Source organism: Setaria italica, chromosome VII, assembly GCF_000263155.2.
Source record: "Setaria italica strain Yugu1 chromosome VII, Setaria_italica_v2.0, whole genome shotgun sequence".
In the NCBI taxonomy this organism is placed as follows: domain Eukaryota; kingdom Viridiplantae; phylum Streptophyta; class Magnoliopsida; order Poales; family Poaceae; genus Setaria; species Setaria italica.
The window spans coordinates 4,726,194-4,749,835 of NC_028456.1; the positions used below are offsets into that span (position 1 = coordinate 4,726,194).

The following is a 23,642-nucleotide window of genomic DNA, read 5'->3' on the forward strand; positions in this document are numbered from 1 at the left end:
CATCGTTCCTATATATGATCAAAGGGATACATCTTCCGAACAGAGAATGACAGTACATCTGTGCCATGGATCATGAGAAAGGAAGTTTTACCTTCTTGCAGTATCTCAGAGATCCACATGCGCCATGAGTCACTGATCGCCTAACCCACATGCGCCATCATGCTTCGCTTCAGAATCGAAGCTAATTGCTTCAGAGTTCAGATGATCCACATGACCACATGCCTGCATTGATTCTATGGATTTCATTCTCCTGAATCCTGATGTACCCATTGACATTCGCATAGAACTAACATTCTTAACTGCAGCCAAACTCAGCACAAGTAGCGCACATCTGACATCTTGGGAATGTGTGGATCAAATCTTCTGATTAACCAGAGGATTAAGAGAATGTAAGTTCTTGTTACATCTTCATGTCAGATAATTAGGCAAAGCAGCATTACTCATCCCATGAATTCTACCTACAGCTTAGTTAACAACCAACAGACCAAAGAACCAAAGAATTTATCTTCTATGTTCCTGCAATCTGCATGATGATGCATCATGTACGCATGGCTAGATAAGCTAGCTGCAACGCGCCCATCGCGTTGGTCCTGCCGGCGCTCCTCGCGCCCGACCGCCACCGCCGCCGCGCCTCGACTTCTCGAGGGCGGCGACGGTGGCCTCGAAGTCGTCCTCGCGGCAGGGGATGCGGAGCCCGCCGGCCTGGTCGAAGCCGAACTCCTCGGCGGCGCGCTCCATGAGCTCCCGGAACGCCGGCTGGCGGAGGTAGCTCGTCGGCACCACGAACCGCCGGGCCTCCGCGCCGACGTACACGGCGAAGTACCCCTTGGGCACGGCGCCCGCCGCGGCCGCCGCCTCGCCTTCGTCGACGAGCAGGGCGGCGCTCAGGCTCTCCCGGTGCTGCTCCCTCTCCGGCTTCCTCCCGTACAGCCGCCTCGGGGCCCGGAAGTACCCCATCGCCATCATTGTCGCTCCAAGCTAGGACAAGCAGTCTTAGCGATCTTCTTGGAGGCACCCAATGAAGAAGAATTCTTGGTGATCGAAGAAGAGTTCTTGGTGCTGCCAAAGACTAGGAGAGGAAGGAGGAGATGAGATGTGGATGGAAGCATGTGTGTGAGCACTGGGTTCCTCTTATATTGTTGTTGCTGGTAGCTTGTTCGTACAGCTGTAGCTAGCCTTGTATGTAGAAAGTGTGCTACATTTTTTAGAAGAATTGAGTCAAATAGCTGTAACAACTAGGTTGCTGTTTTCAATGTGCTGTTTTCTTATTTTCTGATCAACCATTGTTAGCTAGAATGATCGATGTTAACAAAATGCAAGAACGGACCCACACGCAAGAACATTACAATAGAGACAAACTCTAAAATATCAAGCACAACAAAATTTATTGACATTGCACTTGGCATGAGTATGGAAGAGAACAAAGTAGTACCGATGAAATAATGTTTTTTCTTGGATAGAGCGTACGAAAGTGCATCATGAAGTACGGAGGAATAATGTTTCATTTCGTTATTCTCGCAAACAAAGGCATAGATTAAGCTAAGCCAACCCACTTTGCACAAAGCCTCTCTTCGATCTCAAAGAACAATGCTGTCAAGTTTAGTTTGCCTTTCTATCGTTTGCATCGAGATTATTGGAACTGATCTACTGTCGACTTTTATGAGGATCATAGTATATGCAATAATATTGGAGGTCAAGCATATGATTCATACAAACTCGTTAAACAAGGTCACCCGCATATGTTTTAATGTCAAAAATAAGCATGTCTCGAACTGTCATTTAGTCACATGCTAGCTTAATTCACTCCCCTGAATCATCACTAGAGACGATCCAATCCACATGCACATTATTGCTGATACGCGTGGAGCTGATCAGACGCTGCAAAAGCAAGCTCAGCAAAGAGTAATTAACATGGATATAAAAATGGATACACAAACAATGATCTAAGCTGGAGATTCGATGAATTCTTTTTCTTCCATTGAGGAATGATTCAGTTAGCTGTACAAGCTGTACCACTTCACCCCACACGCAAGATCGGTCCAGGAAATTAATTCTCAATGAATATAAATTTGAACACGGTTTAATTTATTGAACATGTGACTTGGCTTGTGACAGAGTGGCTGGAGGAGACGAAATAGTAGTACGAGTGGAATAATTTTTTTTTCCTTGGATGTATGGTAGGAGAGTATGACATCACATGTAAAGTACGGATCAAACTATGATTGGGTAGCCAGACACTTTCTTGCTTCTTGACCTGATTATTTTTGTCTTGTCCGCTAAGCATAGGCCGTACCATTCTTGGTTTCATAGAAAATCTCCTTGATCTCGGTTTCCTTTTGTCAAGATTAGCCTTTTGTCTTCTAATATGATTGGTAAGATCGAGACTAGTAGACAGGGGTTGAATTGTGCAATAACAAGATCATAGCAATAATCGAATGATCCTAACTGTTGTGTTATAGAGTCAGGCCGTCAAGGTATACATGTTACATGCTTCAAAGTCAGATTGTCGGGATTCTTATCTTCTCTGGGAGAGTTATGCCATCAGGTACAATTGTTCGATTTTAACCAGCTGGTTGACCGAAAATAGAGAGCAGCAGCGGCTTGTGGAGCTAGCTGTCGACGTTGCATTGAATTGTGATGACCTAGCAGGTGACAAAGGCTGCGTCGGGAAGGAGGGCACGCTCCAGGCAAGTGCTGCAGCTGGTTGACTGAAATTTTGGTGGTTTCGCCTGATCAATAATCAGGACCATGTTTTTTAATGAAAAGTAAGCTTGTCTAGAACTGTAGTTGTTAAGTCACATGCCTGCTGAACCAAACAAATTAATACTGGTATACTGATAAACTTACAACACTGTGATGCAACAAGCAAGACAACTTCCGCTGGTCAAGATGAAGACTTCAGATGTGGATTTGTGCAGAGCTCTTCCAAGGAATAGGCTACTAAATGTGTTATGCACTTGTGGATGGAAGGGTTTTTGGTGATTGATGAAGAGTTGTTGGCGTATTTGCTTCAAAAATAAAACAAGAGTTGTTGGCGTCAGCGAGCAGCCACGATGCAAAAAGAGCAAGGGAGAGGTGGGATCAAACATCAAAGCTTGTGAGCATTGTGGTTCATATTTTTGTATGAGTAAAATGCATCATCGGTCCTTCAACTTGGTTCGGTGTACCATCTATGTCCTCAAACTTTCAAAATGCACATCTAGATCCTCAAAGTTGTTAGTCACATCACATGAGGTCCAAATTATCATTAATTGAGTTAAATCACCACCGTGTCTGCTGACATGGACTTCATGTCACGTTTGGCCTCCCTGTCACTTCCTCGAGGGGGTTTCTGCAAGATATACATGGCACAGGCTGTATGGTTCGGTTTTGCGATTTTTTTGGACCCTTCTCGTAAAACTGCCATGAATTCTGATCCTTTGCCTGGCGGGCTGGCGGCGGCGCTAGCGCTTCCGGCGAACGGGGTCCGTGGGTGGGCGGCCGCAGAGGCCAGAGCAGCGCTTGGCCGGCGGCTGCTGATGGCTCGGTTTGCGGGGTCGTATGCGGGGTGGCATCGGCTAGAGGAGAGCGGTGGCTCGGCCATGGCCGGTCGCCGTGGGCGCCGACATGGGAGCTGTAGTGGGCGCACCGCACACTGCTTGCTGCCCCGACGCCATCGCGGGGCGAGATAGAGACGTCCTGGTCTAATATATCGCGCGAGCAAGGATGAAGAGCTCCCGACGTCGCCAACATGCCAAGTTCGTGCGGCCACCGCGGATGCCGTCGTTTCTCTCGGCTCCGGCGTCAATCAGTACGCCGCCGACACTGCCTTGTCACCTCCCTCCGCCCACGACCACCGCAGATGGGGTCCATGTCTCCCAATCGACCGATTCTGCTCGTCACCGGCCGTCCTCACGTCCAGTTTCGTCAGCAGTTGGAGCGCTGCAGCTCGGCTATGGAGGAAGTGAAACACTAGAAGCTGCGTTCTGCATCTCTCCTTCTCTTCTCTCCCCTTGGAGCTGAAGCCCGTTACTTTTCCTTGACGTCCGGTTAGACAAAGGTGTTGGGGGTAAAAACCGTCTCAAAGTGGGGTCAACGAGTTTCCAAACTAAAGTAGCAAGAAGAGACAAGGACCAAGGAAATAACTTCAGGAGAGGTTAAGAAATCTCTCCCTCCATTGTAACGGTCCATTTTCATTCACGACGGCCCCATTTTATAAGACTGTAATTTTTACACTTTACAACACATCACCTCCTTTTTCACTTTATGCGAAGCATATTCGAGGGTATTACAGTAATATTACGTGAAGTGAAGTTTACTGCATACTGTGACAACTCTATTGCCCACTTGCCAATTCTGCCCGTAGATTCTTTGTTTTCGAAAATGTCTCTCAAAGGGAAAGAGCTTGGCATAGTGATTGTATAGCTCTGAAAGTAACATTTTAGTTTCCTGAAAGCCATCATGACTGCATAAGCCATTTTCTCCATCTCATAATAAAACCTCTTCGCACCCGCCAAAACCTCATAAATAAAGTACACTGGTAACTGCTTCATTTGACCGTCAACCTCTCTTTCTTCTACTAACACTGCACTCAACGCCAAATTAGACGCTGCGATGTACAATAGTAACTTCGCTTTTTCTCCTGTGCTTGTCAAAACTACCATGTTTTCTAGGTGCGCTTTCAACTCTTCAAATACCTTTTGCTCTGGAGCCCCCCTAAACAAATTTATTCTTCGCTGCTAGTAACTTGAAGAAAGGCAAACTTCTTTCTGCTGACCTCAAAACGAAACGCCCCAGAGCTGCTATTCTTCCTATTAATTTTTGGATATCTCTTTTTGTTCTTGGCTGCTTATTTTTTCTGATCACCTTAATTTTCTCAGGATTTGCTTATATGCTAGACTTTGACACCATGCAGCCCAACAACTTTCCCTTCTTTACCCCTGTCGGATTTAGTAGCCTGACAGTCCACTAGGGGTTACCCAAGTGGTTGATTTGTAGGTAGAGAGGATTGCGAGACCAAGAACTCGAAGATGATCATGAGAATATGAAGGTTTAGACAGGTTCGGGTCTCTGGAGAGTAATACCCTACGTCCTGTATTTTGCTGGATTGTATTGCTTCCCGCTGGTATTGTCCACGGAGAGTTGACATGCCCTAGGGAGGCGCCCTTGGCCGCCTTATATAAGCTGATGACCTAAGGTTATAAGTCGGTTTGAATCTAATCTAGCCGGTTGTTACAGCCGGTTGTTACATGGAAAGCAATCTGAGTCGGATTACAACAAGTACTTGCAATATCCGGGCTGATTTGAATTGCCCAGTCTCCTTGACTTGTGCTCCAATTATCTTCACATCCTTAGCCCGCACATCCTGGTCGGGCGGGCCCACTTGTTAGGATCGGCCAGTATTCTAATCGGTGGGGACCCATGGGGTACCCATATCCCTCAAGCCCTTGAGCGATGTGTAGGCGAACAGGAACTTGAGGACATCACAGCGAAGCTTAGAATGTGGTCAGCTAAAGCTACGATGGCGTTATAGTGACAGAGAGGCTGCGCAGTGCCAAAAAAAAAGAAAATCCGATCGAACGCGGAGCCATATGCGCAGAGCGAAGTCGAGTGTCGAGTTGGTGAATGGCGGGCATCTAGCAAGTCGACGCGAAGGACATGGAGGGCGTCGCAAGATGCACTTCGTATGGAGTAGCCCCCGAGCATTGAAGCGATTAGTATAATCAGTCCAATGGTCAAAAAGGAAGAAAAAATTGATCCCAGAAGTAGGTCCTAGTGCCCGACCACAAGGATAGGCGCCTAGTGCCCCCGAGCGTGAGTGCGAGGGCTGGCGGAGCTGTGAAGGCACGCCGACCTGAAATAGGCGCCCAGCCCCCAAGCGTGAGTGCGAGGACTAGCGGAGCCACGGAGGCACACCGAGTCATCTGCATTGCAGTGCCCAGCTCCCGAGCCTAGGAGCCGGACGAGTCACGGAAGCTCGTCGAGTCACCTCCCACCCTAAGCCAAAGAGGTCGGTCGGGCGATGGGAGGCACGCCGAGTCATCTGTGGCGCCCAGCCCCCGAGCCTGGGAGCTGGCTAAGCCACAGAGGCACGCCAAGTCACCTCCCGACCCGAGCCAAAAAGGTCAGCCGGGAAACAGAAGGCACGCCGAGTCATCTGCGGCGCCCAGCCCTCGAGTTTGGGAGCTGGACGAGCCGCAGAAGTACGCTGAGTCACCTCCTGCCCCGAGCTAGAGAGGTCAACCAGGCGGTAGGAGGCATGTTGAGTCATTTTTTGAGCTGTAAAAGGACAATACAAACATTATGTAGTATAGTGTCGATCATTTAATAATAGAACAACTTGGAAGTTTAATTCGCTGTTGAAGTAAATTCTTACATGTCTTGCTCTTGTAGGTTGTGTAATTTCCCCAGGTAGTTAGCCTGTTACATTTAAGCACCTAGCCCTGTTGACCACTGCTCACGAAGAGGATGACTTATCTCAGGCTATAGCGCTGGGGCTGACCCGATGCTTGCATATAGGAGACACGCAAGATGAGCCAGGTAGTATAATGCACTTCGTGTATCACTCCAGCATCTAATAGCTTTTGAACTTCGCTTTGCGCTGCTAAAGTTTTCTCCGGAGATAACGCCCTCAACTTCTGTCTACGTGGTGGCATTTTTGGATGCGTTTCTAGCTTCTGTTCAATGACACTTTGCGGGACACATTGCAAATCTTTTTTTGCCCCATGAAAACACATCTTGGTTATTTCTAAGGCAAGTTACTAAGAATTGTTCTTCTTCTTCGGACAAGTCTCTTGCTATAATGACTATCTTGTCCAAAACATCTTCGCACAATTGTAGTCTTTTGGTATGCTCAATGGGATGAACTCTCTCTTCATCTTTTGATTTCCCATCTTGCTCTTTGAACTTGACCTCCCCTTCTTCCTCTTCTATCATATGTACTGGTTTCTAATCTGTCCAGTATTGTGCTCTCTTTCCATAGCATCCTCCTGATCTCCATACACAGTGAGCACTCCGTTGTGTGTTGGAATTTTCATGCATAAGAATGGCATGTGGAGTACTGCATCAAACTTGTTGATAACTCATCTGTCAAAAATTGCCAAATAAGAGTATGGGATGTCAATCACATCGAAGGTGACCATCTCTATTCACATCATTGCACCCTCACCTAAACTTACATTCATCTCAATTGTACCATGGGCCTCCACTCTTTTGTTTTCAAAACCATATAACAGCTTCGTTGCTGTCTTCATTTGACTATCTTCATAACCCATCCTCCTGAATAAGTCATAGGTTATGACTTCTGTTGAACTCCCATTGTCTACCAATATTTCCCCGATGTCATTGCCCAATAAATGCTTTGTATTTTTGCCCATGATGGACCTGATCACTAGAGGATCTTTGTGTGGGAACTTGTCTAATATCATGTCTACCTCTGTAAAAATTATTGTAATGTGAGACCACTTCGATCTAATTGCTCGACCGGTAGAGATGTCACTGACTTCGCGAATGTGATCTTTCTTTTGTCTCTTGCTTTCAAATACTGGAAAGTTGGATCCCCCTCTGATCACATTGATCACCTTTACTCTATGGACCGAACGATCTTGTTCCTTGATAGGGTGGTGTTGCGAAGGTATTTGTTGGGGTGGGTCTATCTTAGGTGGCTATAGTATATTGTAATTTTGATGCTGAACTGGGATAGGCGACCTCATTTGACTGTACTGTGGAGGAGGTGGTGGAGGTGGATAAAAACCTTGTGAAAAGTAATTTGGTTGTTGATATGAGTGCCAATTTGGTGCGGAACTGTAAGCAGCTGACTGAAAGGTGGAGGAAGTGTGGTTCACTATCTTCGTCTGCTCTTCTGCCTCTCTTAGCTTTGTGGCTTCTTTTTCTCTCGCCTCTAGTGCTGCTCTACACTCATTTGTCCAATGACCTTTGTTTTTCCCATGCAACCAACGGTACGGTATTTTGTTCACTTTGGAGCCTCTTCCTAAGTGACCTCCTCTTGAGTTCGTACGACCCCCCTAGCCCCCTCTCATTCCAGAGAACTAATATGAAGAATTTTGAAAGTTGGGCTGCGTAGAAACATTGTCGATAGTATTTTCACGCTGCTGAAAATTTGGCTTTGCTGGGTACGCTTGGAATGTTTGGCTATTTGACTGCTGTGGCTGCCAATTTTGCTTCAGTTTGTCATTTATCTTTCATGCATTGTATTCATCTATTCTCTTATGTCTTCATGTATTAGACTTGCAATACTCTTGCATTACGTCAAAGAGTTGCTTTTTGGACTTAGGCCTTCGTCTGTCCATGTACTTTACGCAGGGCCCCAACCTTAGCCCTCCAATAGTGTGGCGGATCCACTTCGGATTTGCTTGGTTAAACATGATTAAGCCGCATGATACGCGACACTCATGCCTAAACCAAGTAAGCACGAAGTGCCGTCGGATTTCATCCGATTTAACCACTTGAACAGGACCGAATAGCAAACCCACACGAAGGTGAGCGGTTCCAGAGAATACAACAAGTCCACCGAGTTAACAATTTAACCATTTAGTTTGGCCATAAAACAACATCAGAGTTTACAGGTTCAGAAGAAGAACAACAAAAGGTAAAACAACTAGCGGAAGCTAACTCGTCGGGGTCGGACATCCCTGGTGAGGCCAACCGGGACATCAGTGATCCCTCTCCTCGCCGTCTGAGGAGGGATCCCACTCAACCGTCCAACCCGGAGGGAGTTGGGGCGGCCAAGTGCCAGCAGAGGGAGGCTCAGAGGCAACAACTTCACCTGAAAAAGAAGAGCCACAACAAGGCTGAGCTACTAAGCTCAACAAGACTTAGCCGACAGGGAGTACGCTACTCCACCTCTTCTAGACATGCAAGGCTTTTTGGCTGAGGGGGTTTGTTTGCCAAAAGCGCTAGGTGTATCCCTACTTTCAAGTTTTAGTTCCGGTTCTAAGTTCATTATCCGGTCTAGGTTTGCAATCTACTCTAAACAGACATAGAACCAACCAAGGTATATACATCATCATCAAGACCATGTCATCATCAGATTCCTTTATTACTCAGGGTGACATAGCGATCAAGCAGTCTCAAACTGTGAGAGGCAGACGAATCGATTCGGATTTCTTAACCATGCATGGCGAACCTAATCTCACAACATCCGCGCACCACAAGGATCGCTTCCTGTGTCGGCCGTCCCCATCAATTCCCAGGCGCGTGTCAGGTCCAAACTTCCCTTGGCATGCAATGCTCCACAGTCCCGGTCTCTACCGTACTGTGACCGCACTTGCACCCACATGATGCACCATGGGAACCTCGTTCCAGGGACAGCAGGGGTATAAGCCACGCCCTAGTTCAATCAGGTACTAGGCTTCCCCATCCCATACTAGGTATGAGATTAGTACTTTCAAATACTTGATCACGAACACCACCACTGTCGGGCCTTAGCAAGTTTCATAGACAGACGGGGCGATCAACCGACCACCAAAGAGTTACCCAAAACCCTGCCCCGTCCATCGTCCTTATAGTTGTAACAGAAGGGAAAACAACCAACTCCTACAACTCGCGAGTGACAGGAAATCACTCGGCTTTTACCGTTTCCTAATTAAGCAAAGCATCTACTCGGTCCAACAGCTAGTGATCAAATCAAGGGATCTAAGTTATGCATCTATGGTTCCAAACAACTCCTATACGTAAATGCACAAGCATGTTAAAGAAGGCATGCGCAAGTTTGGTAAAACATAGGGAATTCATGCATCCGGGGCTTGCCTTCGAGCAAGGAGGAGGGAAACTGCTCGTCTGCTTGGGCGGCTTCGGCTTCTGGAGGCAGGAGCTCGGCTACACCTTCGTCTTCTGGCGCCGGGTGCAGCTCGTAGAAACCATCGGCGAGACGCAGCTCTACACGAATGCAATGCATTGGTTAGCATTTAGGCGGTTATTTCAACAGCAACACTTGCAGTTTGAGCCCAGAAACTTGCGGCAAGTTACAGGAGGGTGGGGAGGTTCGATTGAGTTGATGGTGATCAATATATAAGGGTCGGATGGGGAGGAACTTATGATCTGACCCTCAATCTAGAGGAATAGATGTGCTAGGGGTCCTCAGACGTAATTCTGAAAAGTCCCCAAGTTTTATACATACACCCTCGGTTCAAGGAAAAGATACAGCCGAGCCCTCGGGCGAGGCGGAAAAAAAGGTCGGCGGAACAGACAAGGGTCGGGCGAGACGGAACCGGGGTCGAGCGGATAGGAGGGGTCGGACGAGGCAAAACAAAGGGTCGGTAGCTTACCTTCGTCTTACAGATGAGGCTTGGGGTCGAGAAGGAACAGGCTTGGGCGGAAAGACTAAGGCTTGGGACCGCGGTGAGGATGTCCGGTGGTACTCCGGCGGCGGCGGTGCTTCTTGTGGATCACAAGCAAGCTCTTGTGCAGCACAGAAAACAGTGGCTGGAGGATTAGGGGAAGGTGGTGTTTGAGCGGAGAGGAGAGTTCCTCAAACTTAGGCGGTGGCGCTGTGAGCACGAACAGGGAGCAAGCGGGAGGGCAGCGATGGCAAAGGGGAACTCCGCGGGGCTCCGGCATCCCATTTTATAGCTGCGCGGAAGAGAGAAGGGGGAGCGGCGCGAAGGCCGGGGAAGAAGCGATGGAGTGCTCTGCCGGGGCGGCGATTGAGCGACGAGGGCGGTGGAGCAGGACTTCGGGGATGACACCGGCGGTCATTGGGCACCGATGTCAGGGCGGCGCAGGCGCGGGTTTGCCGGTGGTTGAGATTTGGCGGAGGTGGGCGTCGTCGTGCGGTGGATCTGATGGAAGTGACTGGGGAAACGGCGCTAGAAATGAGGGCGCACAGGTGAGAAGACAGGCGGCTGCGGTCGCGCGGGCGAGCGCGGAGCAACAGATTGTCGGGGCGGGGCTTCTGACAAGGCGGAAAAGGAGCTGTCGCGGCCGCAGTCTGGGTTGGCAGAGGAGGAATCGTCGCGTAGCGAGGGCCGGGGCTGCGCGACTGTGGAGAGGTGACGAAAAAGACGGGCGGCATCGGGCTCTGCAGCCGGGATCTGGCGATGTGATGATGGGCGCGGGCGGCGAGGTGCTGCAGAAAGGGTAAAAGAGGAGCTTCCGCCGCGATTGGGGAAGGGGGCGTGAGAATCCATCCGGTCGTGGCCGGCGACGAGGCGGAGCGGCGGGCGTCGGAGGAGTTGAGCCACGCGGCTAGGGAACTCTGAAGCGGGCATGCAACTCGAGTGCGCCGGTCGCGGGAGATCTGGGAGAAAGATCTCGTGGGCCCACCGGTCAGTCTCGGTGGTCCACGGCTCAAATTGAAGGGCGGCGTTGTGGGATGACTTAGAAAGATCCGAAGGTGGGTTGGGGGTTGGCGGGGTCGGAACTGGGGGAAACACGGCGAGGGGTCGGATCGAAAGGGGTCGGGAGATCTGGAGGTTGAGCGCTTAGGCTTGGTAAACTGAGACAGGTGATAAGGGACTCGGATTAAGATTGACGCGAAGGATTTTTACCCGAGGCTGTTACAAATAGGGGCATCAATCACTGTGTTTTCTTGTACCGAAGTGTACTCTTGAGGTTGAAATCTTTGAAAATTGTCGAAGAACTTGTCCTGAAGTTGATCCCATGAAGAAATACTCCCCTTAGGCGATGATGCATACCATTGCTAAGCCGAGCCTTTGAGCGCCATCACTAGTGCTTTGGCTTTTGCGCAGTCATTTCCACCTCCCGAAGAAATTGCAGCATTGTTTCTCAAGACAAAGTGCCTTGGGTCTGACTCCCCGTCGTACTCTAGTATCGACGCTGGCATCCTAAATCTTGGAGACCAGGCTGCTAATTCCAGATCAATTGTTAAAGGTCAAATTGGCTTTGGCTTGTAAGGATATGCATTTCCCTTCTGCTACCACTGCGGTGTATGTTCCGCCAACGCCTCAGGACTTGAATCATCTTCCCAGTAGTCTTCACTATCACCTTGACCCTCTTCAACTTGAATTGGGTTGTTATCATTCTGCGCTTGCAAAGAGTTGATCTGTGCCTGCAATATCTTCATTTGTTGTTGCAACTGTGCTATTCTTTGCCTTACAATATCTTGTATTTTCTCTCTGCAACTATTCTAGCACTTTTCTCTTTTTCACTACTTCTTTCAACATAGTTTGGTATTTGTGTTTTTCTCCCTCTAGGTCACCTTGCTATGGTGCCTTTGCCTTTGCTATGGTGGCCTCGGCTTGCGCTCTTGTTTGGATGTTGGACGTGGACTGTGCATCTATGAATCTCTTCAACAATCTTGCTTCAATTCACTTGAGAGCCACCACGTCTTCATCTTCCACTCTAGCATCGGTCAGGTCAACTTCAAACTAGTAGTCAGTGATGTCTTCAGCCTCAACTTCATCTTCACTTTGTCTTTGGACCCACCTGGAACTTGACACGATGTCCAAATGGTTCGCTGCTGCTGTCGATGGGTCATCGGCAACATTTTGTGTATTGGTGTTTTTTGCTTTCTTGTTTGGCGCCATTACGATTAAAGGAATGAAGCACGGTGGGTGCAAACAGTGTTGGGGTAAAAACCATCCCCGAAGTGAGGCCAAGGAGTTTCCAAACCAAGGTATAAGAAAGACAAAGAACTAAGAAAATGACTTTGGGAGAGGTTAAGAAATCTACCCCTCCGTCGTAACATGTCCATTTCCATTCACGATGGCCCCATTTTATAGGACCATAATTTTTACACGTTACAATACATCACCCTTCTTTTTCACTTTATGTGAAGCATATTGGAGGGCATTATAGTAACATTACGCCACTTTAACCACACCCTTTACAACTCATCACTTTACAGCTAAGGACATGCCAGCTCACAGCTCCGATATGGCCCAGCCACTTCACCCTTTCCCTAGACGCATTGTTGTTGCCTAGTTTGATGACGCCGCCTTTTGACTCCGTGCCCCACGCTTCAGCCCGAGCTGTCTCTGGCTACCTTGCTCATGAAGTAGCCTTGTGAAGTCTCGACTTTGCTCCTGCTCGCTCCAGCTCGGGGAATTGCCATTTTTCTCCTACCGGCTTCGCCTCGTGAAGTCTCCACTTCGCCTCCGCTCTCTCCAGCTCACAATGTTGCCACTTTGCTTCCGTCGTTTGTTCCTGAAAAACCATACATACACTCCTCGTGATAACCCAGTGACTTCCGGACAAAGAGAGATTAGAAATGTATTCAAAAAGGGCAGGGGGGAGGGGTTGCCACCAGAAGTCCTTTTCCCCAACAAAAGATGGTGCTGACCGGTAAGCGGTGACCAACGGCATCCACCGTCTGCTGACCGGTAAGCGGTGACCAACGGCATCCACCATCCTCGCCAGACCTGCATCTTGCTATGTGCTCCATGGCTGGCGGCACAGCACTCAGTGCAAAGGCCGCAGGAGGGGCAGTGGGGCGCGATCGGCTCAGGCAGGGGTGGCAGGACGCGACTGGCTCGGTTGGGGCGGACACGGGGATGTGGCTGCGTACCCACACGCAGACAGTGACGGCGGCACTCGGCTTGATGGGGATGGGCTCAGCCGGCCGGAGCAAAAAAAGATGAAGAGAGGTGCATGTCAGTTGCACATCAGCAGACATGTAGGGGATTTAACTTAATTAATGGTGATTTGTACATTATATGATACGATTAACAAGTTTGAGGATCTAGATGTGCATTTTGGAAGTTTGGTAATCTAAATGGCACACCGAGTCAAGTTCGAGGACCGGTGGTACAATTGACTCTTTCTGTTTGGAGCTAGCTTGTATGTAACCAGAGAAGCTTCGTCGAAAGTGTTCAACATTTTTTTAGATGAAAATTAGTCAAACAGCAGCACAGACAGCTAGCAGTTCTTCCATGAATTCTGCTGTTTCTGCAGCCTGTTTCGATCAACAACTGTCAGTTAGTTGTTCACATAATGCAAGAAGGGACCCACACGCAACAAGATCACATCGAGGAACCTCTTAACAAAGAGTATAAAAAAACATAAAATTTATCGACCTCGTGAGCCAGCAACACTAGCGACAGAGTGGCAGAACAGATGAAATGGTACGAAAGAATATTGTATTTTCTGTAGGATAGGGGGGTACGGAAGCATCTCATGGAGTACGGCGGACACTAGGATTAGGTGGCTAGCCAATTTCTTTCTTCTGGACACGCCTATTTTGGTCTTTACCCAGGAACATAGGCCAGCGAGACTAAGCTAAACAACACTTAACGTTGTACAGAGCATCCTTGATATCAATTGCAATGTTCTGAACTCTCTAGGTATTGTCTTCTCTTTCTAAGTTTTAGTGTACTTGTAAGATGGTTCTATTATTGAACTGCGCGATGATCATACTGAGGCCCTCTTTGGCAGGGCTTTTTCACCGGCTTCACCATCGGCTTCCGGTGAAGCCCTGCCAAAGGGGTACGCTCAAAATGGCTTCACCAACGAAGCCAGATAAAAATTACGAAACGGCTTACACTGGACGGGCGAAGCCGAAAAATGTGGCTTTCCGCGGCTTCACCCCAATCTCCTGTCGTACTGGGCGAAAATGCCCCAACCCAGACCTTGCTCGTCGATGGCGCGCGCCGGGGAAGGCAGCGGCGCCCCTACAACGTTGAGGAAGGGGGAGGCGCACCTGCAATAGCGAAGGGCGGTGGAGAAGCAGCACACGATGGCGATGGAGCAGGGCAGCGAGGGCCTCGCGCGGCAGGCTTGGAGTGAAGCAGCAGAGGAGCGGTGGGGCCTCGCGCTACACGGCCGGAGCGAAGCAGTAGGACAACGCGGTGGCCGGTGGGGGCTTCAGCTTCATGCGGCGCTGGAGGAGCGTAACGGCAAGGAAGAAGCGTGCTGGCCTGGGTCTGCGGATAAGGACGGGAGCCACAAAGGATGGAAGGAGACAGATGGGAAGAGCGGTGGATAGAAACTATAGAAAGGAAAAGGAACGGCCCGGAAGGAAAAAAAGAAAATTGTGATAAAAATAAAATGAAAGGGAAGTTTGGTTAACGTATAAATTTATTGATTTTTTTATATGAAATCACGTTATAAATGGATGGAAAATATAAAACTTATAATTAAATAGCTATGGGCATATTGGATATTTAACCTCCCACATCCATAAAATACAGGAAAAGCTATTTTGCCAAACAGTCTCCAAAAAACTTCAGCTTCAACAGAGAAGTTGCTTTATCAGAGGAGCCACAGCCGCAACCGTTTCAGTCACAGCCGCAGCCCTACTAAACGAGCCCTTAGATAATGCAATCGTCTAGATTGTTGGTGTATTTGTAAAAATTCTGGTAGTGATTATCGGATTTATGTCTTTATGCTTCACTGTTACTCTTTACGGAATTGATATTCTTCAGTTGACAGAAAAATGTTTTGTAATTTCAATCAGTATTATGGTTGGTGAGGTTTAGGGTCCAAGGGACGTTAGCTTCAGATATTCAGTAGAGTAAGCCGGCTGCTCACTGCTTGCTTCTGAGTGACTCTGGTAGCAGGAGCTAACCTTTTCAAGAAATGGAAACAGGGTTCCAGCTTTTGCAAAAGTTAGCACACAGCAGGGAACCAAGTGTTGTCGTCAGTCGTGACTATGATCACAGGAGCGAACAAGGATCAAGGATTCCAAAATTCTGTTTTCTTCTCTCATATCATGCTAATTTCAGATTCCATACAAAAGAGCACATTAATCATCTCGTAACAGCTACCTACTGCAGTACTGCTCTGCTCAACAATATCAAAGAACCAAAGAAATGTTCTACATGTGAAATCCGCATGTGCAGAGAGACGAGCAAGCTACAAGACCCAACGATCTACCGAGCCTTGACCATCGCGTTCATCTTGCCGCCGCTCGTCGTACTCGGCGGCCGCCACCGGCGCCGGACCTCGAGCGCGGCGACCGTGGCCCGGAAATCTTCCTCCCGGCAGGGGATTCGGATCCCGCCGGCCTGGCTGAAGCCGAACTCCTCCGCCGCCCGCTCCATCAGCTCCCGGAACGCCGGCCGGCGGAGGTAGCTCGTCGGCACAACGAACCGCCTCGCCTCCGCGCCGACGTACACGGCGAAGTAACCCTTGGGCACCTCGCCCACCGCGGCGTCCATGAGCAGGGCGGCGTGCAGGCTCTCGCCGTTGAGCTCCCTCTCCGAGTAGAGCTTCCTCCCGTACAGCCGCCTCGGCGGCCGGAAGTATCCCATGCTCATCATGATTGGAGATGATATCTGGAATAAGTGTTCTTGGTGATCGATGGTAGAAGAAGTGTTCTTGGCGTGGCTAGTGCACGACCAAGACTGCAGCAAGAAGGTGTGAGGAGAGGATGGTTCAAAGCATGTGAGCACTGGGGCTCTCTTATATTGTTGTTTGGAACCAGTTTGCATAGCTGTAGCCTTGTATAGAAAGTGAGAATTTTTTTCTTCTTCTGGGGCTGGAAAGTTGGAGCTATGTGGACTGCAATGATTGGTTCTATTATTGTATTTTCTTTTGGTGAGGAATGAGTCAACTAGCTGTACGTCTTGTACAACTAGCTAGAGCTGTGTGCTTCCATTATTCCATTGCTTCTGCAGCTTGAGTGGCCTGTTTTTTTTTTTCTATTCCTGATTAAATGCTTGTTAGTTACTCTCTCCGTTTCAAATTGTAGGTCTGTTAGTGAATTAGGAATTCAACCGAACAAAAGGGGGCCTCCGAGAGGCTTTGGACGCTCTAGTAGGCTTAGGGTTTGTAAGAGACCGATAGAGCAGAAGAAGAGTATCCCTTTGCCCTAGCACCCATAAGAACCTTATATAGAGGGAGAGAAGGTAGAGGTTGTTTTCTCTCACACTCTTGGTGGGGAATAAAATTGCATCTAGATCTTTGGGCTGAACCTTTCCATGGGCCATATAGAAGGTTGTTTAGACCCATCTAGGGGGAACCAATTATATTTCCCCCAATAGCACTCCCTTATGTGCAAGTCCTGAGTTTAGGAGGGGGGAGCAGAACCATACAACCATGGACCAAACTCCTCCTTCACCAGGGCACGCAATTATCTATCTTTAGGAACCCTAACTAAAACTTAGGGATTTCCAATCCAGAATAGTCAAGTCCGCACCCATCCCATTCTCGGGGGTTCCCCTTTGTTTCGAGGAAGGAGCCTCCTTTTGTTCCTTCTACCAGTGCATTCCCTTCATTTTGAAGATATGTTGTGCATATGGAAAACTCAATTAGGTGGGGAGGCTTCCATCGTCATTGAAATCTTTGTGGAGGAAAGGCTTCCTCTGGGTGGATGTCTTCCTTCTTGGGGAAGGTCTTCACTTGGCAGAAAGTTTCCACCACTGCCAAAGTTTCGAAGGAAAGGCTTCCCCCGAGCGGAAGTTCTCCTCATGGAGGGTCTCCACTAGGTGGGAGGTTTCCGTTGCCCTCAGAGTCGCCATCGAGGGGAGACTCCCCCCGATGGAAGTATCCCTCCTCGGGAAAAGTCTCCACTGTGTGGAAAGCTTCCATTGCTACTGGAATCGCAATAAGTCTACTTCTTCGTGAAGGGTCTCCACCTAGTGAAAATCTTCCACCGCCGCCATCGAAATCTTCATGGAGGAAAAGCTCCCTCTAGGTGAAAGTCTTCCTTCTTGTGGAAGATCTTCACCTGGTGGAAGGCTTCCACCACTGCCGTAGTTACGGAGGAAAGGCTCCTCCTCGTGGTAGGTCTACATCTGGTGGAAGGCTTCCACCACTGCCGTAGTTACGGAGGAAAGGCTTCTCCCATGCAGAAGTTATTTTCCTTGTGGAGGGTCTCCACTGGGTGGGAGGCTTCCGCTTCCCCCGGAGTCATCGTGGAGGAGAGACTTCCCCCTGACGGAAGTCCCCCTCCTCGAGGAAGGTCTCCACCGGGTGGATAGCTTCCATTGCCACTAGAATCGCCAGAAGTCTTCCTCCTTGTGGAGGGTCTCCTCCTGGTAGAAGGCTTCCACCACCACCCAAGTCATGGAGGAAAGGCTTCCCCCGAGCGCAAGTCTTTCTCTTCATGGAGGGTCCCCTCAGTGTGGAAGGATTCCACCGTTACCGGAGTCATCATGGAGGAAAAGCTTTGTGTAGATGGAGGCCCACCTCTAAAAGCATGTTGCACATTGTGACGATTTGGTGAACTTGACCAATTTTTGGGGAGGGCACTCCCTTAGCCCGGGAGCTTCATGACCTCAACCGCCTTTAAGAAGCATTAGCCATCTTCTCTTTTTTTTTTGGTGTGGTCTTCCGACTTTGTCCCAGAGAAAAGTATTAGCGTGATCTGCTAGTTTGTCTTTGGGAGGTCACGACCTCCCAATCCCCTTCCGGTGGCCCCGAGCCATTGTCAAAAAGACCTCACCTTGCCTTAGTTCATTTTCAAAGAGTGGACTCCCTTGGTCCCAGATGCACCATGTGCCTTCGGGGAGCTTGTGATCATGACATGTTCGCGTAAAGGGCATTCCTTTAGCCCCAGAAGCTTTATTCGCCCTTGGGGAGCTTGTGATGTCGGCTCGTTCCTGGAAAGAGCACTACTTTAGCTCCAGAACTATCTTGCGCCATCAGAGAGCCGGTGGTCTTGGTTGATTCCCGGAAGGGGCACTCCCTTAGCCCTGGAAGTATATTGCGCCATCGGGGATCCGGTGATCTCGGTTCGTTCTCAGAAGGGGTACTCCTTTAGCCCCAGAAGTATGTTGCACCATCAGGGAAACGGTGATCTCGGTTCGTTCCCGGAAGGGGCACTCCCTTAGCCTCGGAAGTATCTTGCGCCATCGAGGACCCGGTGATCTCGGTTCGTTCCCGGAAGGGGCACTCCCTTAGCCCCAGACGTTTCTTGTGCCATCGGGGAGCTAGTGATCTCATTTCATTCCTGGAAGGTGGCCCGTCGCGCCTTAGCCCCTAGCTACCTTAGACCCCAAATTGGAAGACGTCGCTTCCAGTGGCGCGGGCATGCCATGTTATGTCGGCGCTCATTGGGCCTTAGCCCTTAGCCGCATTGTGTGACTCTTCGGAAGCATCATTTCTAGTAGCGCGAGAGTGCTATTTTACGCCAGCGCTCGTTGGGCCTTAGCCCCTTAGCTACTTCAGCAACTGCATCAGAAGGCGTTGCTACCGGTGGAGCAGGCGTTCCATGTCACTGTAACGCCCGTAAAAATTACCAATTTAAATCACCTATTAAAAATGCATTCCAAATTTTTTTTTTCCGACCATTGAGCCCCATCAAAACCCCTCTTTCCCATCGAACCCGCTGTTCCGGCCCCCGACGTCGTCAACCCTCGTTTTCCGTTCCCCGTATTTTTCGCCTCGTGCCCATCAAATCCATCACGCGTGCCGGTCAAATCCCGCAATTCCCACCATCTCCTTCCTTTTCTTTTCCCTCCTTTTTCTTTCTTCTTTTTCCCTTCTCCTTCTTCCTTCTCCTTCTTCCTCCTTCCTCTCTTTCCTCTCTTTTTTTTCCTGTCTCCTTTTCTTCTCTCTGGCGCCTGGCGCCCAGCTCCACCCTCCTAGCACCGCCCGTGCGCCCCGAGGCACGCGCGCCCGCACGTGCGCTGGGCCCGCTCCTGCACCGGGCCACACGCCGCGCCGGCCCCGTGCCCACGCGCGCCCGCGTCCGTGCCGCCCTGCACCGCGCCGCGCCGCGCCGCCTGCCGCCCGCGTCTGTGCCGCCCTGTGCCGCGCCGCGCCGCGCCGCCTGCGCACGCCCGCCCACGTCTGCTCGCGCCTTGGCGCCTAGCGCTTGGCCGAGCGCGTCACGTCGCCATCCGCCGGTCGCCGGTTGCCGCCATCCCACCGCGCGTCACGCCGGCCATCACCTCGGTGGACTCCCTGTGCCCCTCGTCGACCGAGCCCCACGCCTTCCACGAGCTCCTCCACTCAGGCACGCCATCGGCCAAAGTTCTGGCCGCCATCATCACCACGACTGCATGCCACTCCTCCCGCCGCCTATAAAAGGGAGGGCCCGTGCCCCTACACCTCCACACCACCACAAGCACACCCCCCTGCTTACCGTCGCCGCCACCCGTGCGCCGCCGCCTCACGCGCCGCCGCCACCGCCTCCAGAATCGCCACCGGCGCCCCCCCCCTTTTCCCATCACTAGCCGGCCAAGGTGAGGACCAAAATGGGTCCCCCACGCTCTCCTTCCCCTTCCCCGCCGCTCGGCCTCGCCGCCGGTGAGCTAGGCCAGCCGGCCTGTCGCCGGCCATCCCCTTCCCCACTTCGTGTTGTGACCCAAGGAAGAAGAAAGGATAAAATCCACCCCTCTCGATCTGACCCTCTAGTTTCCTATATTCACAAATAAGCCCTTCCACCAATTCAAAAATAATTACAGATGGGTCCCTGGTTCTCGCAATTCAGTCCTAAACCTCCTAATTAAGCCCCTAATCCATGTTTAACTCGTCATTTCATGCACCAAACTTCCTCCAATTAATCCAAAATTCGACCACGGCCTCCTCTCATATATTTCCGCCGAGGCATATCCAAATTTCATGAAAATACCCCTCCTACCTATTTTCCGTTCACATTTCCTGTTCAGAGCTCAACGGGTAAAATCTTATTTCCTTTTTATTTATTGTGTGCTCATTTGTGTGTGCCGTGGATCGCGGAGTACCCGAGGAGGAGCACAAGGAGGAGTTCGACGGCGAGCCCGAGCCCGAGGACCAGTACCGCGAGCAGGAGCTCCCGGAGGGCTTTGAGAACGGCAAGTCCAATCTCACCCTTTGATGCATATTTAATACCTAGTTTTTCAAACACAACCTATTGGCCTGTTTTATAAAATGCATATTATTTTATTGCATGACATGGTTGGATAGCCACCCCTTGATTGTTATGATTATTCCTTGTTATCCTATATTTATCTCTAAATATGAGTTGCTCTGTTTGGATGATAAATACTGCTAGAATCCTTAGGAACTCGTTACTCAACTTCAATCATGACTACAATGGTTTATTTAGAGAATAAATGCATGCGTGTTTTCAAATGAGAAAATGGGTTTTCGGGTGCAAGGAGATGGGATGCATAGATGAGATGGATGGGTGTTTCTTGTGTGAACTGCCAGAATGTTGGGCTCGTACCTTAGTGGTTGAGCAAGGTTGGGAGATATCCATCTTGTCATGGTTAAGGACCGAGTTGATGTGTCATCTTGCCTAATTCAACCATCGTGCAACATCTCGACCGTTGTATGGGCAACGGCTTAGCATAAATCCCACTAGCTAAACTGTTAGTCTTCAGGTGTGCTGGTGAGCAACGGGAGCCCATGGAAAAGGAGTAAGCTCTTGGTGACTTAGGTCCCGGTTCTGGCCTCGTGGATAGGTCGTCAACCCCTTGGGTGCTTCCGTGTTGACTAGTCAGTGTTGGCTAAGGTGGGTAATGGCTTTGTTAGGATCCGCACCGGCACCAAGGTGATCTGCTGCGGTACCCTACTTGTGGGAAAAGTGTACAACCTCTGCAGAGTTAAAACCTATCCGGGTAGCCGTGTCCACGGCATTGGCTAGTTACGGCTTGGTCACATAATTAGCTTTTGGAGATGGTTGGTTTTTATGGTGTGTGTTGGAGTTTTTTTTTGGAAGTGTCCGGCAGTTGTGCCGTGCGCTACGGCGGACGGGGAGTCCGGTAGCGATAAAACTTGGATCCTTTGTGTAGGATCAACCCCACTTAATGTTTCGGTTACTAAATAAAATACTTTGTGAAAACTCTTTGAAAATAAACCCTTGCATGAGTTGAAAATCCAGCTTTATTGCAAATGAACCTTAACCTTATCCTTGTTATATCCTGTGCATATTCTTGCTGTATCCCCCTCCGTGGATGGGGTTGGACTTGTTGAGTACTTTTGTACTCACCCCTGTTTTGTTGCTTCAGAGGAGGATCCAGACTATGTCGCCGAGGATCTCGAGTAGGAGGTTGCGTCTGCGCCCAACGCTGCCTGCGGTGTTGGCCCTTTTGCAGGATGCTTCCGCTGACGCATAGTTCCGATTGCAGCCCGGAGTCCGACTGGACTGCAACTTGGATTTGTATTGTTATCGCTTTAGTTTTACTTTGGGTGTGGCTTACCCGCCCGCTCCTTCGGGAGCTGTACGGTTTCTGAACTATCTGTTGAATAAATGTATTATCAGCCTCTTGGGACTGATAATTGGATCACATTTAGTCTCTACTTATGTGGGGACACTTCAGTCATGCCGGCACTCAAGGGAGTTAGCCCTTAGCTGCCAACCCGCTGCCCTATGCGACTCCTTGAAAGCATCACTTGTGGAAGAAGTGGGCTTGTGGTGTTACACCGGCGCTTGAGGGCATTAGCCCTTAGCCACCCTGTGCGACTCTTCGAAAGCATCGCTTCTGATAGTAGCAAGCATGTGGAGCTACGCTGGTGCTCGAGGGCATCAGCCCTTAGCTGCCCTGTGCGACTCTTCGGAAGCATCAATTCCAGAAGGAGTAGGCATGTGGTGCTACACCGGTGCTCATGGGCCTCAGCTCTTAGCTGCCCTGTGCGAATATTCAGAAGCATCGCTTTCGGAAGGAGCGCACGTGCGGTGCTATGCCGGCGCTCAAGGGCATCAACCCTTAGCCGCACTGTGCGACTCTTCGGAAGAATCGCTTCCGCCAGCACGGGCGTGCCATGTTACACCGGCTCTCATCGGGCCTTAGCCCCTTAGCTGCCGCATCGGAAGGCATCACTTCCAGTGTACCGGAAGTTCCATGTTACGCCGGCGCTCGAGGGCCTCGGCCCTTAGCTGTCCTGTGCAACTCTATGGAAGCATCGCTTCCGGAAGGCCATTGCCTAGAGGAGCTCGGTTTTCCCAGGTTGTTGTTCGCCTGCATGGACCACCTCAGGATTTATGAGCGCCCGGAGTACTCTAGCCGGGAGTACGAAGACTGTGGGACTCTCCGGTGTGAGATGACCATCTACGTTGGCAGGAGCAGCCGCTTCCCCGATATTCAGCCTTGGAATGTGTCTGCCACTGGTTTCCGGCGGAAAGACACTTACCAGATGGCAGCTCGGAAAGCCCTGCGCTACCTGTGCCAGATTTATGAGAGGCACATTGGCCGCACACCGATGAGGTTTTACCCGCCTGTTAAGAAGAACCGCCCGGTTTGGCTGGCCCGGGTGAGGACTTTGGAAGGACGTGGACAGCGCGAGGATGACCCCACCATGCTCCAGATGGCTGCCTACCTGCTCACCTTGGATGAGCTCTACGATGAGCAGACCGCCCATCTAAAGTAGCAGATCCGTAGAGTCGAGGACGCAGAGGTCATGGTGAGGAGACTCCAGGTGTGATTGGCAGCAGCTAAGGCACGAGCCGCGGCCGCCCAAAGCAATGAGGTCGTCGCCATTGAGGCCCTCAAGGAGGCCGAAGATCGGCATGCTTGGGCATTGAAGGAGGTCCACCACTCGAACCACGCGAGAAGGAAGATGCGGGTCGTGGAGGATGACGAGGCCCCAGTCTTGGGTGGAGTCCCTGTTGCCCAGGGGTCCGGAAAGCGGAAGAGCCCTGATGCACCACCAGCACCACCACCTTCGGAAAGGGACTGTGAGGTGGCCAACGGAGAAGCATCGGAGCCCCCTCCTGCCGATGGGACCCTAAAGGACGAGGTACTGGCCCTCCTTATTCTGCCAGAAGACCACTCCGTGCAGGATGAAGACTCATCCCGCGAGTAGAGTGCCCCACCTAGAGTTGTACCCCAGAAGCTATCCCGAGTCTAGACTTGTACCCCAGAAGCTATCCCGAG

The 23,642-nt window shown here is 50.3% G+C and overlaps 2 protein-coding genes and 1 long non-coding RNA gene across 3 annotated transcripts; all 3 read right to left on the reverse strand.

Moving 5' to 3' along the window:
• Nucleotides 1–4: 4 nt before the first annotated feature.
• On the reverse strand, nucleotides 5–1,333 carry LOC101771171 (auxin-induced protein 15A). Its single transcript, XM_012847642.2, has one exon. It carries the CDS (start codon nucleotides 964–966, stop codon nucleotides 562–564), a length of 405 nt encoding a protein of 134 aa, XP_012703096.1. The 5' UTR covers nucleotides 967–1,333; the 3' UTR covers nucleotides 5–561.
• Nucleotides 1,334–12,594: 11,261 nt separating this feature from the next.
• Nucleotides 12,595–14,854, reverse strand: LOC105914695. The gene is made up of 2 exons (XR_001164445.2): nucleotides 13,205–14,854; nucleotides 12,595–13,104 (listed from the first exon to the last, which is right to left on the reverse strand). It is a non-coding gene; the product is annotated as an uncharacterized LOC105914695 (long non-coding RNA).
• A 719-nt stretch (nucleotides 14,855–15,573) lies between these two features.
• LOC101784781 (auxin-induced protein 15A) lies at nucleotides 15,574–16,287 on the reverse strand. Its single transcript, XM_004975024.2, has one exon. It carries the CDS (start codon nucleotides 16,155–16,157, stop codon nucleotides 15,768–15,770), a length of 390 nt encoding a protein of 129 aa, XP_004975081.1. The 5' UTR covers nucleotides 16,158–16,287; the 3' UTR covers nucleotides 15,574–15,767.
• Nucleotides 16,288–23,642: the final 7,355 nt, after the last annotated feature.